Source organism: Triturus cristatus, chromosome 3_1 (genome assembly GCF_964204655.1).
Source record: "Triturus cristatus chromosome 3_1, aTriCri1.1, whole genome shotgun sequence".
NCBI classification, from domain to species: domain Eukaryota; kingdom Metazoa; phylum Chordata; class Amphibia; order Caudata; family Salamandridae; genus Triturus; species Triturus cristatus.
Window position 1 is genome coordinate 723,484,556 of NC_140583.1, and position 16,725 is coordinate 723,501,280.

A 16,725-nucleotide genomic window follows, 5' to 3' on the forward strand; every position below is an offset into this window, starting at 1 on the left:
TGATAGACCTCACATACTTAGCCATGATATCCACCTTCCATAGGATATCATGGCTAAGTCAGTTTCAAAGCAGGTGTAAGGAAAGTAGCGATAACAGAGGTTATCGCTACTTTTCTTGTCGCTATGCTGCTTTGAGTGAGGCTTGATAATAGAAGAAATGTCGCTTAGCGACATTTCTCCCTTTATCCTGGGGAGGAACGCCCACTTTGCATCTCATTAGAGATGCAAAGACAGGCGTTAAGGGAAATGGCGATCAGGCAAGGTTTCACGCCTTCCTGATAAGGCGATAAAATTATCGCCGCTTTTCGTCCGAAAACGGACGCTAAAGCGGCGATAATATTTTATCGCCTGCTTGTTGATATGCCCCTTAATATTTTGGGGGTTATGTTAGGGCCAGCTCTCATTTTATTTATATATTATTATCGAGATGTCAATTCTGAAGATGGAAATACAATGATAGAAATAAAAAGACATTACGTATTAGATCCGGGTATTGCTTGCGCTCAAAAGTCTTTGAGAGAAAAGGTGAATGATTTGAAATGATGTGAAACTAGGTTAAAAAAAATACAGAATAGTTCACAAGTTTAGGAAATGTCTTAGTATCGCAGTCTCTACTAGCACGAATACAATTGTTTGCTTGCAAACTGTAGCTCCACCTTAAAATAACTTTACTGTCTTGCAGTTATAAATTATTCCACTAGAGGTCTCTATATGGTCAATAAATTCACACTAACTGCTTAAAAGAGACGTGTCATTAGAAGATGAATAGAAATGACTATCACTGACTTCCTTAAAATGTACAAACCTAAGATATACTGGTAGGATCTAAAGAAGCAGAATTTAATATCTGGATCGTATTATCCCCAATGCCCCCGCGTTTTCTATGCTAGTAAATGATTGAACAATTTCTCAGGGCAGGATGGATAGCAAACATAGGTGTTTTAATAAAACAAAAGAAACCAGTTTTAATTATGTGTTTACCATTGATGTATGTAAACAAAATTATATTTTGAAATAAAAATACTATCGAACACAACTTTAATTTTCATTTTTTTAAATTATTAAAATAGAATGTGTTTGACATGTATGTGTTTGCGACTACTCCTGCTATAGCGAAACACACTCCCAGAGTGTGTTTCACGCTCCCTAGAACCTGGCTGCCTCTCTTTGACACCAACACTCACTCTTCTCCATGCTGGTACTGTGTTGTCAGAGAGCCTGCCAAAATCGCTAGAGTGCCAGACTACCCCTTAGCACCCCAAACTTTTGTCTCTTATAATTGGCACTCTCTGCGGCTGATCGAGGCCCCCGCAGGGGGCCACTAAAGAGGGCAGCCCTCTAGTATCATCGGGACACCCCACACCCCCCCTCAGGGGTAGGGATTCAGGGAGGAGTCACCCCAGCCTTGTCGCGGTGTGCTAGGGTGCGTCACTTCCTGGACGCTAGGATGGGGGGAGGCGTATATAGGCCTCCCCCACCATCTTGGCGCCCTCTTTCGCGCCCCCGACACACCGTCTATTGTGATATAGATGGGGTCCATCTATCACCAGTAGGGATGGATCTCTTCCTTCTAGATTTGCGGGAGGTTCTAAAGATGAGAGGTGGCTGGTAAGGGTATAGCTGTTTTGGTGGGGGCTCTGGCGGCGATGGTGGCCAGAGCTGTGGCGGAGTTACAGGGCTATCTGTAAGCAGAGGGGTACAGAAGGGTACCTCTGCGCGGCACCATAGGGGTGCCAGAGCCAAATCCTAGGAGCCTCATGGAAGGTTCCTGGAAAACTGTGTCGGTGCCCCGTTATTCCTTCGGGCGGTTGTGGGCCTGAACAACCGGGGGTTTGCTATGCTACGCTCCGCCGTGAAAGGGGCGTGAGTAATAAGGGACCATGTGTCACGTGATCCACGAAGAGGATCACCAGAAGGGGCAGCACAGATGGGGTTCGCCCCAGTGCTGCTTGGCTCATCAGGCGGGCAAGCGGCTCAGTTGGTTTCCTGCCCTTGGATCGCCCGTAAGATAACCCACCATATTACATGACGGTGTATGTAATAAATCTGCAGCAACTTTACCCAAACAAGAAATGTGTTATGTGTTTATTTATTAGCATTTATTTTATGTTGGTGGGGTGGGGAAGGCTGCCAATGGTGATACTATGTGGCTGACCGAGGCCCCCGCAGGGGGCCACTAAAGAGGGCTACCCTCTAGTATCATCGGGGCACCCCACCCCCCCTTAGGGGCAGGGACTCAGGGAGGAGTCCCCCCAGCTTTGTCGCGGTGCGCTAGGTAGTGTCACTTCCTGAGCACTAGGACTGGGGGCGGAGTATATAGGCCTCCCCCACCATCTTGGCGCCCTCTTTCGCGTGCCCGACACGTCATCTCCCACCCTACCGCTTACCAGGCGTGGTTCGTGTCAGGCAAGAGGAAGAGAATGTTGTAATGTTGTCTTTTTTTCGTTGCAGGCGGAGTTACAGGGCAATCTGGAAGCAGCGGGATACAGAAGGGTACCTCTGCGCGGCACTATAGGGGGTGCCAAAGCCACATCCTAGGAGCCTCATGGGAGGTTCCTGGAAAACCGTGTCGGTGCCCCGTTAGTCCTTCAGGCGGTTGTGGGCCTGAACAACCGGGGGTTTGCTATGCTATGCTCTGCCCTGAAAGGGGCGTGTTTAATAAGGGACCATATGTCACGTGATCTGGAAAGAGGATCACCAGAAGGGGCAGCACAGATGGGGTTCGCCCCAGTGCTGCTTGGCTCATCAGGCGGGCAGGCGGCCCAGTTGGTTGCCTGCCCTTGGATCGCCCGTACGATAACCCACCATATTACATAACAGTGTATGTAATAAACCTGCAGCAACTTTACCCAAACAAGAAATGTGTTATGTGTTTATTTATTAGCATGCATATTAGAAGATTAGATGTCCACCAGGAATGATTCCAAAATGATATATCATGGCCAAAGAGGATCACCTCCATTTTCTCGGTGTTTAAGTTAAGGCAATTTGCCTGCATCCAGACTACAATATGAGCCAAATAGTTTTTAAATTGCATGCTAACAGTTATAGTCTCACATTTAGAAAATTTGAACAAGTCAATAACGCACACTTTAAAATACATGTTTTATTGAAAGTAAATTGTTTAATAAATATTCCATTAGCTTAAAATAGTACTACTTGTCTTAACCTGTATATTAACCTTCAGCAGGCTCCTCTAAATCCACTAGTGTACTTAATATGATTTGCTTTCTCCTTGAGTTAGAAAGACTGCCAGCTAGGTTTAATACACAGTCTAGTGGTACATGGAAGCTGGATTCTCCACCCACCGAGTCCATCATGAATATTTATGAGTTGAATTTTCAAAAAACGAATTTTATTTGGAGATTATAAGCATGTTTGTTGATCATTCTGCATATTCAACTGAATTTTAACATTGAACGGGTTGGTAAGCCCATCACTCGACTTTCTATAATAAGCATCAGTGAAAGCTATTGCTAAGCTTTTCGATGTACATGCACAGGTGTGACGAAATCTTTCTCTGTACAAGCATACAAATAAGCCCATGATCTCTGATTGTTTGATCTCTGCTTTTCAATTCACTTTTAAGGATAATATCAGAGGCTTGTCCATTTTTGCAAAGGCAGGGGGGAAATAGCAGAGTGGGAAGATTGAAATCCTTGTGGAAAGCTAGAGGAGTCACTTGAAGATCCAGTGAATGCTGAGTTTCTCCATCTGCCTCTATGGCACTGAGAAATCACAGTAGCGTCACTGCCTCTTCATTGTGGTGTGGTAGGCAGACAATTCGTCAGCCAGTTCGCCTATAAGTTGAGCAAGCTTTGGGCAGAAGGACTTGTGGCTTATCTGCGCCGCTTCCATGGCATCTCCATTTGATAGGCTGTAGGGCACAGAGCAGAAGCACAGAACAAGAGAGTCAGATATGGCAAGTGTAAAAAATTATACTGGATAAAGTTCAGTCATCACTAATGTTGGAATAAAGTTGCAGAAGAGCATGGAGTATATTAGAGGAATGGAATTGAGCTTAAGGGAGTCATGGGGTGGTAATCAACAAATTAGTAAACACATTGAAGTTAGATTGCAAAATCACACTAAGGGGCCGATTACGATCTCGTTAGGAAAGGCTCTGAATGGGATTCGGTATTGCAGAATCCGATTCGAAAACCTTGTTTCCAAACGAATCGTACACATTTCCCAACGACTGATTAGGATGCCCAGTAACTGTTCGTTAGTCCGAATGGGTTCCGAAAGGCATTTGGACAGCCTGAGTCTTTCGGAGCCGATTCGTACATCTCTATGGATACGGTTTCTGGACAAGCAATTACGCTGACCGAATCGGACAGCGTTCCAATTTGGTCTGCCTGACACAAAACGGTTGTCGAAATCTGTCTTTGGGGGTCTGTTGCGGACCTCTCTTTCCCCTGAGGCATCCGAATAGGGCCCGTGGGGGTACCCAAGGGACATCTCTTCCCAACCATGCACAATATGGCAGGCACCATGGGGTGTCCGCCCCAGGGTGCAAGGTTTTCCCCACCCACCCTTTTTTTCAATAGGAGCATGTATTCTCGTTCGGAGCACAGGCTCCCATTGAAGTCAATGGGAATCCAACCGAACAATATTGGGAAGGATCATAATTGGTTGGCTGGACTCGCAGAACCCGATTCATTCAGAAACGATTCCGAAACTGATTCGGTCAGAAGAGTTTCCTAACGAGATCGTAATCGGCCCCTAAGTGTTAAATAATCAGTGATGGAATATTCCTCATCCCTGGAATAGGATACAATAAATTGAAAACTATAGCAAGTATAATAGTTAATATTTTCCACAGTCACCATGTTTGATAGCTACTCTTTTGGATTATGTAAGCAACGTCGAGGAAGATACTCTGTTACAAAGGTGCAGTGCGTGCAAACAGGCCAGTAGCCAGAAGTATATGTTTAGGGGGTACGTCCACCAGTAATTACCCAACATTGAAGAAGAGCTTTGGAGTGCAGTCTCTTCCTGATATTTGTAGGGAAAATTGTATACTGTAGAAGTCTTGAAAGCACCAATACTTTTTTGTTTTTTTGAAAGAATTGATAACAATTAGTAGACCAGAGAGTTTCTCTGTAACGGCAGATCTAAAAATCATAAGAAGTTCATCAGTGCTGTGTGGCGACATCTTGAGATGTCAATTATAATCCCTTTGCTTTCCACATTTGAGGCCCTAGTGATGGCTCCCTCAATGTTCAGTCCAAGGAGATCAGTGTGTTGAACCTCAAAGATTATTTTGATATTAAAACATGTTTTAATGATAGTTAGCCCCTTATAGCAGCTCAAAGTTAAATGGAATGCTAGTTGGATTAATTCAGATTCATACTGCTGATATGTAGAGTATGTGCTCACTTCTACAGCAGGCACATTACCTTAACAAACCATTTTACCGTGATTGGAATCCAATTTCTGTACACAAAGTGCATCCGTGGGGTAGGTATATGAACCCACCAGGCTATATTTCACAACGGGCCAACTTGTTTTTAAGCACTCCATTGTGTTGTGAATATAAATTGACTTACATCTGGAAATGGCTTGATGTATGTGTGCAAGGTGTTCACATGCTGTGACCTTGCATACCATTTACTCCATGGGAACATCACAAAGATGGCATACAATTGTATGAGTAATTCTTATAACTTGAAGCAAGGAATGGGATTAATGCGCGAGAATGTCTTGGAATGTTCTGAACACACAGTTCAGGGTCAGGCCGGAAAAGAAATTAGGCTGGGCACCAAAACAAAAATGGCCTCTCTTAGTGAGTTAGATACCTAAAATAGTGGTCCATGTTTGCAAATCGGGGCTATTTTAAACTTGTAAAGACATGCTGTAAAAGTGTTTTGCAAGGTTGGTGCTCTGGTTCAGTGAAGAGGTGGGTTTTGGGAAACCACCATCAGTAAAACGGGAGGCGGATGTGGGACCAACTTTGGAAGAAGTAGCATCTTTGATGAGGGGAGAAGAGATGGAGGGGTATAGTGAGTGTTCGATGTTTATTATTTTTTCAGAGAAAGGTTTGGCAAACCCTTCACAGCGCTTGACTGAGTAATCCATTGAATGTTGTGGGAAAGAGGACATTTGTTGTTTAATGATGTTGAACAGGTCTCTAAGAATGTTTCTGGAGTGGTCAAGAATGTTTCTGGAGTGGGAGATTTTTCTCTGTATGTATGTTTTTTGTATTTAAGACGTTCAGCTTGAAGTAGAGTGAGATGGGTCAATGAGGGTTGTTGTCTCCGGGTTCTTTCAGCCAGCCTAAGGTTACGTCTCTATAAATTCAGATCTCCATTGAACCATGACCTTGAAAAGATAATTATTGATTTCTTGAGTTTAAGAGGAGCAATATTGTCAAGAAGTTCTATAATTCTTGTGTTAAATGGGGGTGGTGAGGATGTCTGCTGAAATGAGGTCGGGTGGGGGCAAATTTGAGAGATGATTAGGGATTCCAGGTCTAATTTAGGGATTTGGTGTGTGTTCCTTGCCCAATGTTTAGGACTATTATTTTGGGTGTGGTGCTTGTGTTTGGAGAAATTGAGATCGAATGGGATTAGGTGGTGGTCAGTCCAGTCTGTGGGTAGGATGGAGTGGAGGGAAATGGTAATGGGGTTCGAGGGGACAGCATCAAGGGCGGAGCCTTTATTGTGAGTTTGTTGCTTGCAATGTTGAATAGATCTTTTGTTTCAAGGAGAGTGGATAGGGCTTATATTGTTGTATCATCTGTATCATTCAAGTACAGGATTAGGTCTCCTAGTGTAACGTCTGTGGAGTCCTTCAGGGAGTTTTGTGTTATTAGGTCTGTTGAGTCCTCAAGGAGTTGAGTTTTATCACCTGGAGGGTGGTAGATGGTGTCAAATTTGATTGGGGTTGTAGCCTTTGGGTGAGAGATCAACTCCTAGATATTCGAAGGATGAGTATTCGGCTGTGCAGAAACTTGTAGGCCTAGATTGTTTTTGTGTATGATAGGTAATCCACCGCCAATATGATCCTTTCGGTAGCAGTGAACTATTGAAAAGCCAGGTGGGATGAGAAGATCAATAATGGGGGCTGAGTGGTTGTTCAGCCATTTTTAGTAAGGAGACAAATGTCAATATCATGTAGTTGGATGCTTTCTGCTATTTCCGTGGCATGTTTGGGTGCAGACTGACATTTTAAAAGGATGCAGTTTAAGAGAGGTGATGTTTTCAGTTCTGATTAGGCTGGATGGTGGCCAGTTGGGGAGGTGGTCTGGGAGGTTGATTAGTAGAGGGGATCCTCCAAATACCGAGGATGACCAGAATCGTGTGTTGGCAGGGTTTGGAGAGAGCATTGTCGTATGAGTTGCTCAAAGTTCCCGCTTCTAACTGTGACAATCCGGTAGTGGCGCATTTAGGTCTAAGGTGGTAGTGGGTATAAGGGATGGTTGCCCAGGGGGAAATAAACGGGGGATTGAACTGCATCTATATGGCAGGAGCTGTGTTTGCCAAAGTTATGAAATTGAGAAGTGCTTTGGAGCAAGATTTTTTGTCCATTTGTAATGAGGTGATTTCACCCAGTAGGTTGTTGATTTTGTGTTCACGGTGATTTAGGGGAACACTTCAGCGGTGAATAGATCAGTGGTAGAGAGTGGGGTAGGTTGGTGATCATCAAACATTGGAGTGGGGGCTATGGTCGGGTCTTGTCTGATAAGGTTCGAGGATTGTGGTAATTTGGACTAACTGCATGTGGGAAGAGGGCCTTGATGGTCGGGTAGATAGTTCTTGGTGTGTAGCCATGGTTTTGGGGTGTTTCAGGATGGGGGAGGATAAGGGGGTGGTGATGGTTTGAGGGGATTGGGAAATGGAGGGTTCATTAGAGTGGAGAAAAGTTTAATGGGCATGGGGTGGCATTGAGAACAGATGGCATGGAGGCACAGAGAATGGGGAAATGAGTGGCAAAAATTGTGAGATTCTGTTCTGATGCTTGCTTAAAATGTGTCCATTTCTGTATATGAAAATGGACAGTTCTCCACCAAATTCATGGTAGAGGGATATAGTGAGTTTGGATCCATAAGGGATGTTGATTGTGTTGGGTACGTGCAGGTGCCTGTTCCAAGTTTCCCCTCCATTTGGCTGGTTTCTTGGTATAGATAATGTAGCCAGTTATAGGACCTCCAAGTGTAGAACTGCAGTAAATGTATGTTATTAGTGTTTCTGGGTGTCCTTTGAGGAGTTTGTGCTTGTAATGCTCAATACTTCGTCCATCATCCCCTTTTGTTTTGCTTTGTTCGCCCTAATTTGGCAGGGTATGCCCAGACGTGGGTCTCTTGCTCACTTTGCCACTGGATTCAAGATAGCCTGGCTGATGAGGGTGATGAACCCGAAACCGGTCCCAGGATGCTTGTTTCCGGTCCAGGGAAGACATGGCTTGGCAGTTCGTGCTGGACTGTTCCCATGAGGCACAGGGTCAGATTGATTTGCATATGGCCATGTCTGAACTGGTGTGGCGCAGTGAGCTAAAGAATGATGATGGATTAAACCCAGATCAGTTGACTGGGGGTGAGTGCTTACAATGTTCAACACTCCGTCCATCATCCCCTTTTGATTTTGCTTTGTAATTGTTTACAGCATGCTTAGAAAGATTTTGCGGAAATTGTATGCGGAAGGAATTGGACCTATATCTTTCAATGAGGATGCTATAATTAGAACAATGGTCTTGAGATGGGAAATCTGGTTTTGCTAGTGAGGTTAGATTGAATGGAACCCTGTGATTACGATAATTTGGTTTTGCACACTGCACTTTACAATGTTTAGTCGGCAAAATAAATCACAAAATGAGTTACACGCTGATTGTTAATCTGCTATTCTTCCAAATGTTTTAACACTTGTGGGATAATGGGCTGCTGAATTCTACTGCGTTTTAGTGAGAAGACATTTTAATTTCTATACTGTTTTAGATTCATTACATGTGTTGGTTAAATTGATTTAAATAAGTGATATGTATTGCTGATTTTATTATATTTGTAATTGTATATGTCAATGTTGGATAATGTTTCTTTGAAACAAAGAATTTTGATTGATTGAGAAGTCCCTCTCACTGGAATCATATTGTTAATATTTCCCATCTGCACTTAGATTTAGCAACATGGCATTTATGTTGAAAAAAAAATGCATGCAAGGGGAATGGAGGCGGACTGGAAGAAGTAATGAAAAGGAACTTCTCATGCCAGTTCAAATATCAGGATAAAGCAGAGAGCAAGTATAAGTCTTTCCATTATCAAGCATTATCCTATCCACTCCCATCCATACCTGTCATTATCGATAAGGCTCTGGTACAGCCACATGAAGCAGAGCTCCTGGAACTGGTTCCCATCTCCCTTTTCGGAGATGTCCATGTTGAATAGGCTTGGCAAATTGGTTTTAATGAGACTGGAGAGTGATAGAAATAGAAGCAGTATTAACCAACAGCACATAAGCAAAGCTGGAGTCACCACTGTAGGTAAATCTTTACTGGTGTAATTCAGGTAGGATTTGGGGATCACTCCAGCTATACAAAGTGATTAATTGTTTGAGAGACTTAAGCCAAACTTGCCACTTTCCTATACCACTGATGAAATTAAGAGATTTACTATTAGCAGCTATCAAATATAGATCTCATTTTGATTTTCTTGTGCCTGAGTTGATCTGACATGAAAAATCATTTGTCTCTTGACTTAGCAGTGCATAATTTTTTTATGTGTAATGTTCAGGTTTTCATAAATCATAGCATATGTTGGTATAGTATCAGAATAATATGAATGAAATAATGTCTTTTAAAAAATACTGTGTCCTATATATAATTGACAAAAAGGTTGTCCCACTGGAGTTAAGAATATAATATCTACTCACAAAGGAACAATATTTTTGCCAATGATATTCTGACATAAAATCCATATTTTCTCCACCTTTCATACCTGATCTCAGGTCCTGGAACTTATGTTTGTCCACTTCTTTCAGATTCAGGCACAGTTAAGGAAGGCAGTTGCCGCTCCTTGGTGAAGGCTTTGCCACAGCAGAATGACATTCTGTAATAATCGGATTTCAGAGGGTGGTGGCTAAGACACATACAAACTTGATGGATTAAACACTCTTTCTGGGCACTGGCATAGTGGAGGTCCAAGCTCATAAGGAAGCCCTTTCATCTCTCTCCACCACCCCAACTGCATTCTTTGGATAAAGCTCTCTAGCTCTGGAGGAAAGTATTAAGGTTTCCTCCTACTACCCCCTTTTTCATGAAAGAACTTAGAACAGCTTTTGGTGCGAGGGATAGTTCCAATCTCTGAAGTCAAAGGCAATATTAAACAAGTATGTGTCTGTCTGCCTCGCCAGAAGTTATTATTAACAACATGACCCTGTTGAGTAGTTAGTATGACTTTTCAACAGTGATTTACAAATGCCTGTGCTTGGTTGAGCAAACAGAATGCTTTGTTGTTTATTACAGTTTCAAACACAGAGTCTTATTGAGCAAGAAACATTGCATTCAGGCGATCAAAACTATAGACTTGCTGAGCATAATGCATGGGTTTGTGTTAGAAGAGTAATACAGTCTAAGGCTGTGCTGGTCACAAAATAGCTAGTCTGGCTGATGAGGGGTGTTATCCAGAAACCGGTCCCAGGATGCTTGTTTCTGGTCCAGGGAAAACCTTGCTTGGCAGTTCTGTCTAGACTGTTCCCATGAGGCACAGGGTCATGACTGATTTGTATATGGCTGGGTCTGAACTGAGGTGGCGAAGTGAGCTAAAGAATGATGATGGATTCAACCCAGATCTGTGACTGGGGATAAGTGTGGGAAAAGTTTCAGCACTCCGTACATCATCTCCTTGTGTTTGCTCTGTTCCCATGAGGCACAGGGTCAAGACTGATTTGCATATGGCTGGGTCTGAACTGCGGTGGGGAAGTGAGCTAAAGAACGAGAATGAATTCAACAGATATCTGTGACTGGGGGGAGTGTCTGAAAAGTTTCAGCACTCCGTCCATCATCTCCTTGTGTTTGCTCTGGTCACAAAATATGTCAGATAATTTTCATGTTGATGAAGTCAAAGGCGATAGCTCAGAGGCGCGAGCAGTAAGGTTGTTGAGGGTGATGCAGCATCCTCTAAAACACCATGCTGGAGTTCAGAAAGTGAATGAGCAATAAAGATGCCTTTAACTTTTGTGTATATCTTATTACATTTGCTTTGTGTTTAATGACAAAGGTCTAATGTCAAGCTATGTCTTCTGAAAAATTGCTCCTTAGTCAACACTTGTGTTTATGTATAGAGGGGACCCAGGTGACAATCTTGCTGGGTTACAGGAAGTGAAATGAACAGCTGTAGGACGCCAGTTCAGTTTTTTTTTCTAACACAAAACAGCAGTTAAATATCTGTAAATGAACTATACACATATTTAAAAATATATCAGCAATTAGGAAATGACAAATGAATCACGTTTTTTGTGATTTTGAAGACTGATGATAGCAAAGATTTTGATAGGATCCGAACAAATCAAGACACTTTACTTGGTGATGCGCAAATGATAAATATTTACTGATACCCGATATCCACACATTATTGTTTGTTCGCTATATAGTTTTTATGGAAGTATATATCTGTGAAAATGTAGTGGCTCTTTCAATGGAAGCTACGCTGTCTATAAATGATAGCACACTACCATAGAAGTGATCTGAAGTGCACCACTAGTTTCCTACAACACTTTTACCACTCTCTCACAGAATGAGTACAGTGAATTTTTGACACTTGCTTTTTGTATGACACTTGGATTTTTCATAATTTCTATGACTTCAGTGATATAACATTAATGGCAGAACCCCCACTCTGAAAATTCATCTGACACCACTGCTATGGCCTTACTGATAAAGCTAGCCGTTGAGCTTGAAATGGCTCCTGAATGGAAAATGGGTGTGTGCTCCCCTTTTCCCATTAGTGCTCGACTGCATGTATATCTGGTATCATGACACCAAACCAAACTCGCAAAAACGACTACTCTCCTCCTTAACGTATTGCGGGAACTTAAGACTCCAACCAAACACCACTGCTGAGGACTATCTCTGTCAACAACTTACCAGTTTTTATTGCCCTATTAACACCACTGGACAGGAATCAATCTGCTGTTCTCTCAGAGGCGCCACCCCTGTTTAAGCTGCTATCCTCTTTGATTATTTGTACAGCAAATCTCATACATTTATGAACACACATTGCAATAAACCATCAACTGAACTCTGCTTCTCCTGGGAAGAGTTAAAAAATTCTGCCTCGGGAAAAGACAAAGAGGACACTGGTTTTAGAGTACTTTGGCAATCCACACTTATTTGTTTGATTTTACTTGCAACGCTCTATTCTCTCACCTTCCTTCTTAAAATTGAGCAGTTTTATTGGTTCTGCATTGTTTTGTAATGGTTTTAATTAACTATATACAATGAAGATTACTTAATGGTATCATGACTTTTATATTGGCCTTAGTGTTACACCGTACACCATTTCTTGCTACGTCCATCAGCCTAAACTGTAATACACCTTTTTGCCCCTACACAGTGTATGATAATAATGAGAAACTTCTTCTATCCCTATATGGGCAAGATAGGAATGAAACCGATAACCCTTTCACCCTAAAGACTGCATGTGTGTGTTTATTACAAATGTGATTTGCACAGCCTCACATTGTTATGGTAGAGTGCATGACCTAATTGTTTGATATTTAGTATTGGTCTGGGTTCATGGATATTAGCATATTAGTGTGTTTCCCTGCTTATGTATTTTTAGGAAACTCCTGATAGAGGGAGACTCAGAGTTGTAAGTATTGCCTAAAATGTTGTTCTATTTATTTGTTTACAGTTGACAACATTCACTACTCAATACTTTGTGTTAGGGAAAGTTTTCAGGGATTCTGGTCCTCATGAAAGCCACTGGAACACTAGGGTTTTACTGATGGCTGACACATGTTGACCCAAAAGATGGAAGAATGCTAACATTCCCAGATTAACTTTGTGATTTATTAGTGGTATCATAAATAAACTGCTAGGGTACATACTAGATAGTTTTATATCTCAGCGGATCCTCACTCAGACATTCCTCAATAGGTGCTACCATTTTTGCTGAGTACACTCCTGCTTATTAGAAGACACAAGTGAGGCAATGTCCCAAGGATGAAGCATACCACTACTGGTGGGATGATGGTTCACGGTCCAAGTCCAAATTAGGAATACACCCAGTGATTCTGACCATTCTTACGTGGTTCACTGTACTTGGTGTTTTGGGGATATATATTGGGAGGACATTTAGCGAACCTCCTTTTTTTTCCTCTCACTCCCTCTTTTTGGTCTTGGATCATAGAAACATAGTACGTTGTCTTCAAACCACGTATTGCTCTGACAGCTGCATTTGGAGCTCTCTGTAACCTGCCTAAACAATTTGTGGAAGACCAACAGAAAAGTGCATTGAAGTAATCAGTTCTTTAAGGATAAGACTCGTTTGAGTTTTGTAAGATGGTATGAGTAAATCTGTATCATTAACTGAATATAAGATTTTAAGGATAATTTGAAATCAAAATAAATAATTTTTTTCACTGTCTCTTTAGCAGCTAGTTTGAGACTGAAGCAGGATTCCAGAAGGTTGTGTCTTTTTCCAAAAGTAGGACCTCTGTCTTTTCAAAGTTTACAGGACAGTTGTTTTCCATCCAGCCTACAACTTCACTCATACACATTCTGAAACAATTGGCGACCTCTGATGGATCTTCTGAGATTAAAGCTACAATCTGTATATCATCTGCATGTGATGCAGTAGAAAAACCAAACGATCTGATCAATTTGACCAAAGTTGCCACACATATATTAGAAAGGGATGGGCTAAGAGAAGATCCCTGAGGGACCCCGCATAGCAGCATGAAAGATGTTGATATATAGTCTCCGAAGGCGATTATTTGTTTTCTTTTTAAGAGAAATGATGTCAGCAGCTCATGTGCTGAGCTCTGACATCTAAGATTTTCAGCCGTTTGGTAAGCACTGTATAGCAGACAGTGTCGAAAGCGGCATTCAGATGGAGTAAGATCAATGCCGCTTTCCCTCCACTGTACATGATCTTTATGATTTCTTCTACTGCCGTGACCACTGCTGCCTCTGGACTGTGGTTTTTCCTGAAACCTTACTAGTGTCTCATTTGCGTCCAAGAAGGATGAGAGCCTGAAATTAAGGTGTTTTTCCAGTATTTGTGCTGGAAAGCGAAGCCCAGAGATGGTTCTATAGTTTTTAACCTCATTGGGGTCAAGTGGGGGTTTTTTCAATAGCGGTAGGATGGAGGCTTTCTTCCAATCAGTCAGAAAGATTCCTGCTTGGATCATTGAGTAAAGTGACCTGAAATTATATTAGTTGCTGATTGCAAACACGTTGGTGGACAGGGATCTAACGAGGAGCCAGCTTTTGTAGACTCAATAAGCAACTTAACTTTATCCTTTTTCAGCAAGGGGAACTTCAGTAACATAGCCTGTAATGTCTGCAAGCTATCCAGACAGTCACCCAAAAAATGTAAGTTCTGGCTGGGGGTGAATTTACAATATAACTTGAATCTTTTCTAGAATGCAAATTGCTATCTTGTGCCACATAGTTTGATTATGTTCCAAAGTATTAGGGGTATCCGGACTAGCAAGTGTTTTGATCGTATTAAATACATTCTTGGCAGAGTTTTTGGCCAAATTTATTTTGTCTGTGAAATATTTAGATGTATTTTCTATAATCAACTGCTTATACTCCAGTATGTATTGTTTGTATTTGTTTTTTACTGCCTCCCAATAATGTTGCCTCCACATCCTTTCTTGGCGCCTTAACTCTTGCTTAAAAAGTCTTAGGTCTGTTGAAAACCGAGGAGCAGTGGGACTGCTTATATATTTTCTAAAGGTTTTAAGGGGGACTGTTGAAGATACTGCGGTATTGATCCAGTCCATGTAATTAGAAGCTGCTACACCAGGATCCTCTTCTACAGTAGGCTGAGTGTTAGCCAGAGCCCTATTACAATTGGAACAGTCGGACTGCCAATGCCCCACTGCAGCCGCCAGGGAACCGCAGTTCCCTGGTGGTATTGCAGCAGTCAGGAGGCCGTAATATGCTTGGCGGGACCACCGCGGTCCCGCCAAGCATATTACGAATTTCCTCTCCACCACGGCTTTCATGGTGGTTCCTCCTCCATGAAAACCATGGCGGAAAAGAAATAAAGCGGGCCCTACAGGGCCCCCTCTGACCTCCGCTCCATGGGGTGAATGCAGGGGGACACAACATGTGCCCCCCTGTGTGCATGCAATTCAGTTCCTGCACAGCATGGACTTCACAGTGTTTGGCGTTCCAAATGCGTTGCCTATTTTCAGGGCAATGCTGTGGGAACGTCAAAAGAAAGTTTAGGCAACTTCACCCATTGCTTTCCATTGGCTTTTTGTTATGTCACTCTTATTTCCCTGCTTATTTGTTTAAGACCATCTATCTAGTCTTTGTCCCTCCCGTGAAGCACAGCCTGTTTACCATCTCTCTGATTTGCTCCTTTTATTTTTCGAAAAGTGCCTGTATTTCAGGAACATTTTTATCTTTTTCTAAATACACCCCTTAGGAGTGCATTTGTTTCCCTCTTCTCTGTGTTTCAGTCTTCTCTCGTCACATTTCTTTTCATAACATTATAAACATTTTATTTTCCACAACTTTGTCCTTTAAGTCACTCTTATGTACGCATTCATTTATATACAGCTTCGCCCTTCAAGCCTCTCAACCATGTGTTTGAATATGTTGCGCTCTCTCTTTTTCGTTTGCTTCCACACTGCTGTCTCCCTTTGCTTACCTCCCTGTGCACTCTGTGTTGTTTCCCCATCCATGCACTCTGTGTTGCTTCCCTCACACACACACATTTGAGTTGGTTCCACCCACTCTCAGGGGCATATTATCAAGAACGGCGTTAAAATTATCGCCGCTTTAGCGGCAGGAAACTGCAGATAATGGGCTTGATAATATTCCGCTGACAATTCCTAAAGAAGCCCATGTTCACACCAAAACCTGGGCTTCTATTGGAATTCTCAAGGGCATATTATCAAGCCCATTATCAACGCCTTGGCGGCAGTTTCCTGCCGCTAAAGCGGCGATAATTTTAACGCCGTCCTTGATAATATGCCCCACAGTGTTTCTTCCCCACGCTTTGTGATTCTGCCATCTGTGACTACAAGCGCCATGCTCGTACACCCACTTGCGTTCCTCCCCACCTACCGTCTTTCCCCCCACCCATGCACATTCCTTTTCTTTTGTTTACCGATCCAACTCGAATCAGTAACAAAAAATATGCTTGTGTCAATTTGTAGGCCCATACATGCTTGGTGTGCGTGCCTGCAAGAAGGCACAGCTGGCCTTGCAGACTTGTTTTTCTCCTGTTTATTAGCCAAGCCGCACAGCATCAGAGATGGTGTGTGGCATGGCTAAAACCATTAGTAAAGCCTATAGGTTTCAAAGGCGAGACTTATTGGCTTTGCCAAAGCTTGGTTTTTTTTACTGTTGCGCTGCAGCAAGCTTTTCTATTGTTCTAGTGAGAACTCATGTGCAAGACCAACATGGTTGAGAACCCTCACAAGGAGATGCTTTGTTTACTCCATGAGAATATGAATGGAAGCGCAGTTTATTGAAGTTATTCCCCTAATTGTATTTCTATTCGGAAATCTGGGCTCCCAGCTTCAACTAGAAACTCAGAGCAGA

The 16,725-nt window shown here is 42.5% G+C and overlaps 1 protein-coding gene across 1 annotated transcript in view; it reads right to left on the bottom strand.

Annotated features, from left to right (window-relative positions):
• Positions 1 to 3,109: 3,109 nt before the first annotated feature.
• Positions 3,110 to 16,725, bottom strand: part of LOC146860861 (uncharacterized) — a 62,324-nt gene continuing 48,708 nt past the window's right edge. The window contains exons 4-5 of the mRNA XM_085646385.1: positions 9,288 to 9,407; positions 3,110 to 3,877 (exon numbers count right to left, since the gene is read on the bottom strand). Coding sequence (XP_085502511.1) covers positions 3,748 to 3,877; positions 9,288 to 9,407 — 250 coding nt within the window. The 3' untranslated portion in view covers positions 3,110 to 3,747. The remainder of the gene's footprint in view (positions 3,878 to 9,287; positions 9,408 to 16,725) is intronic.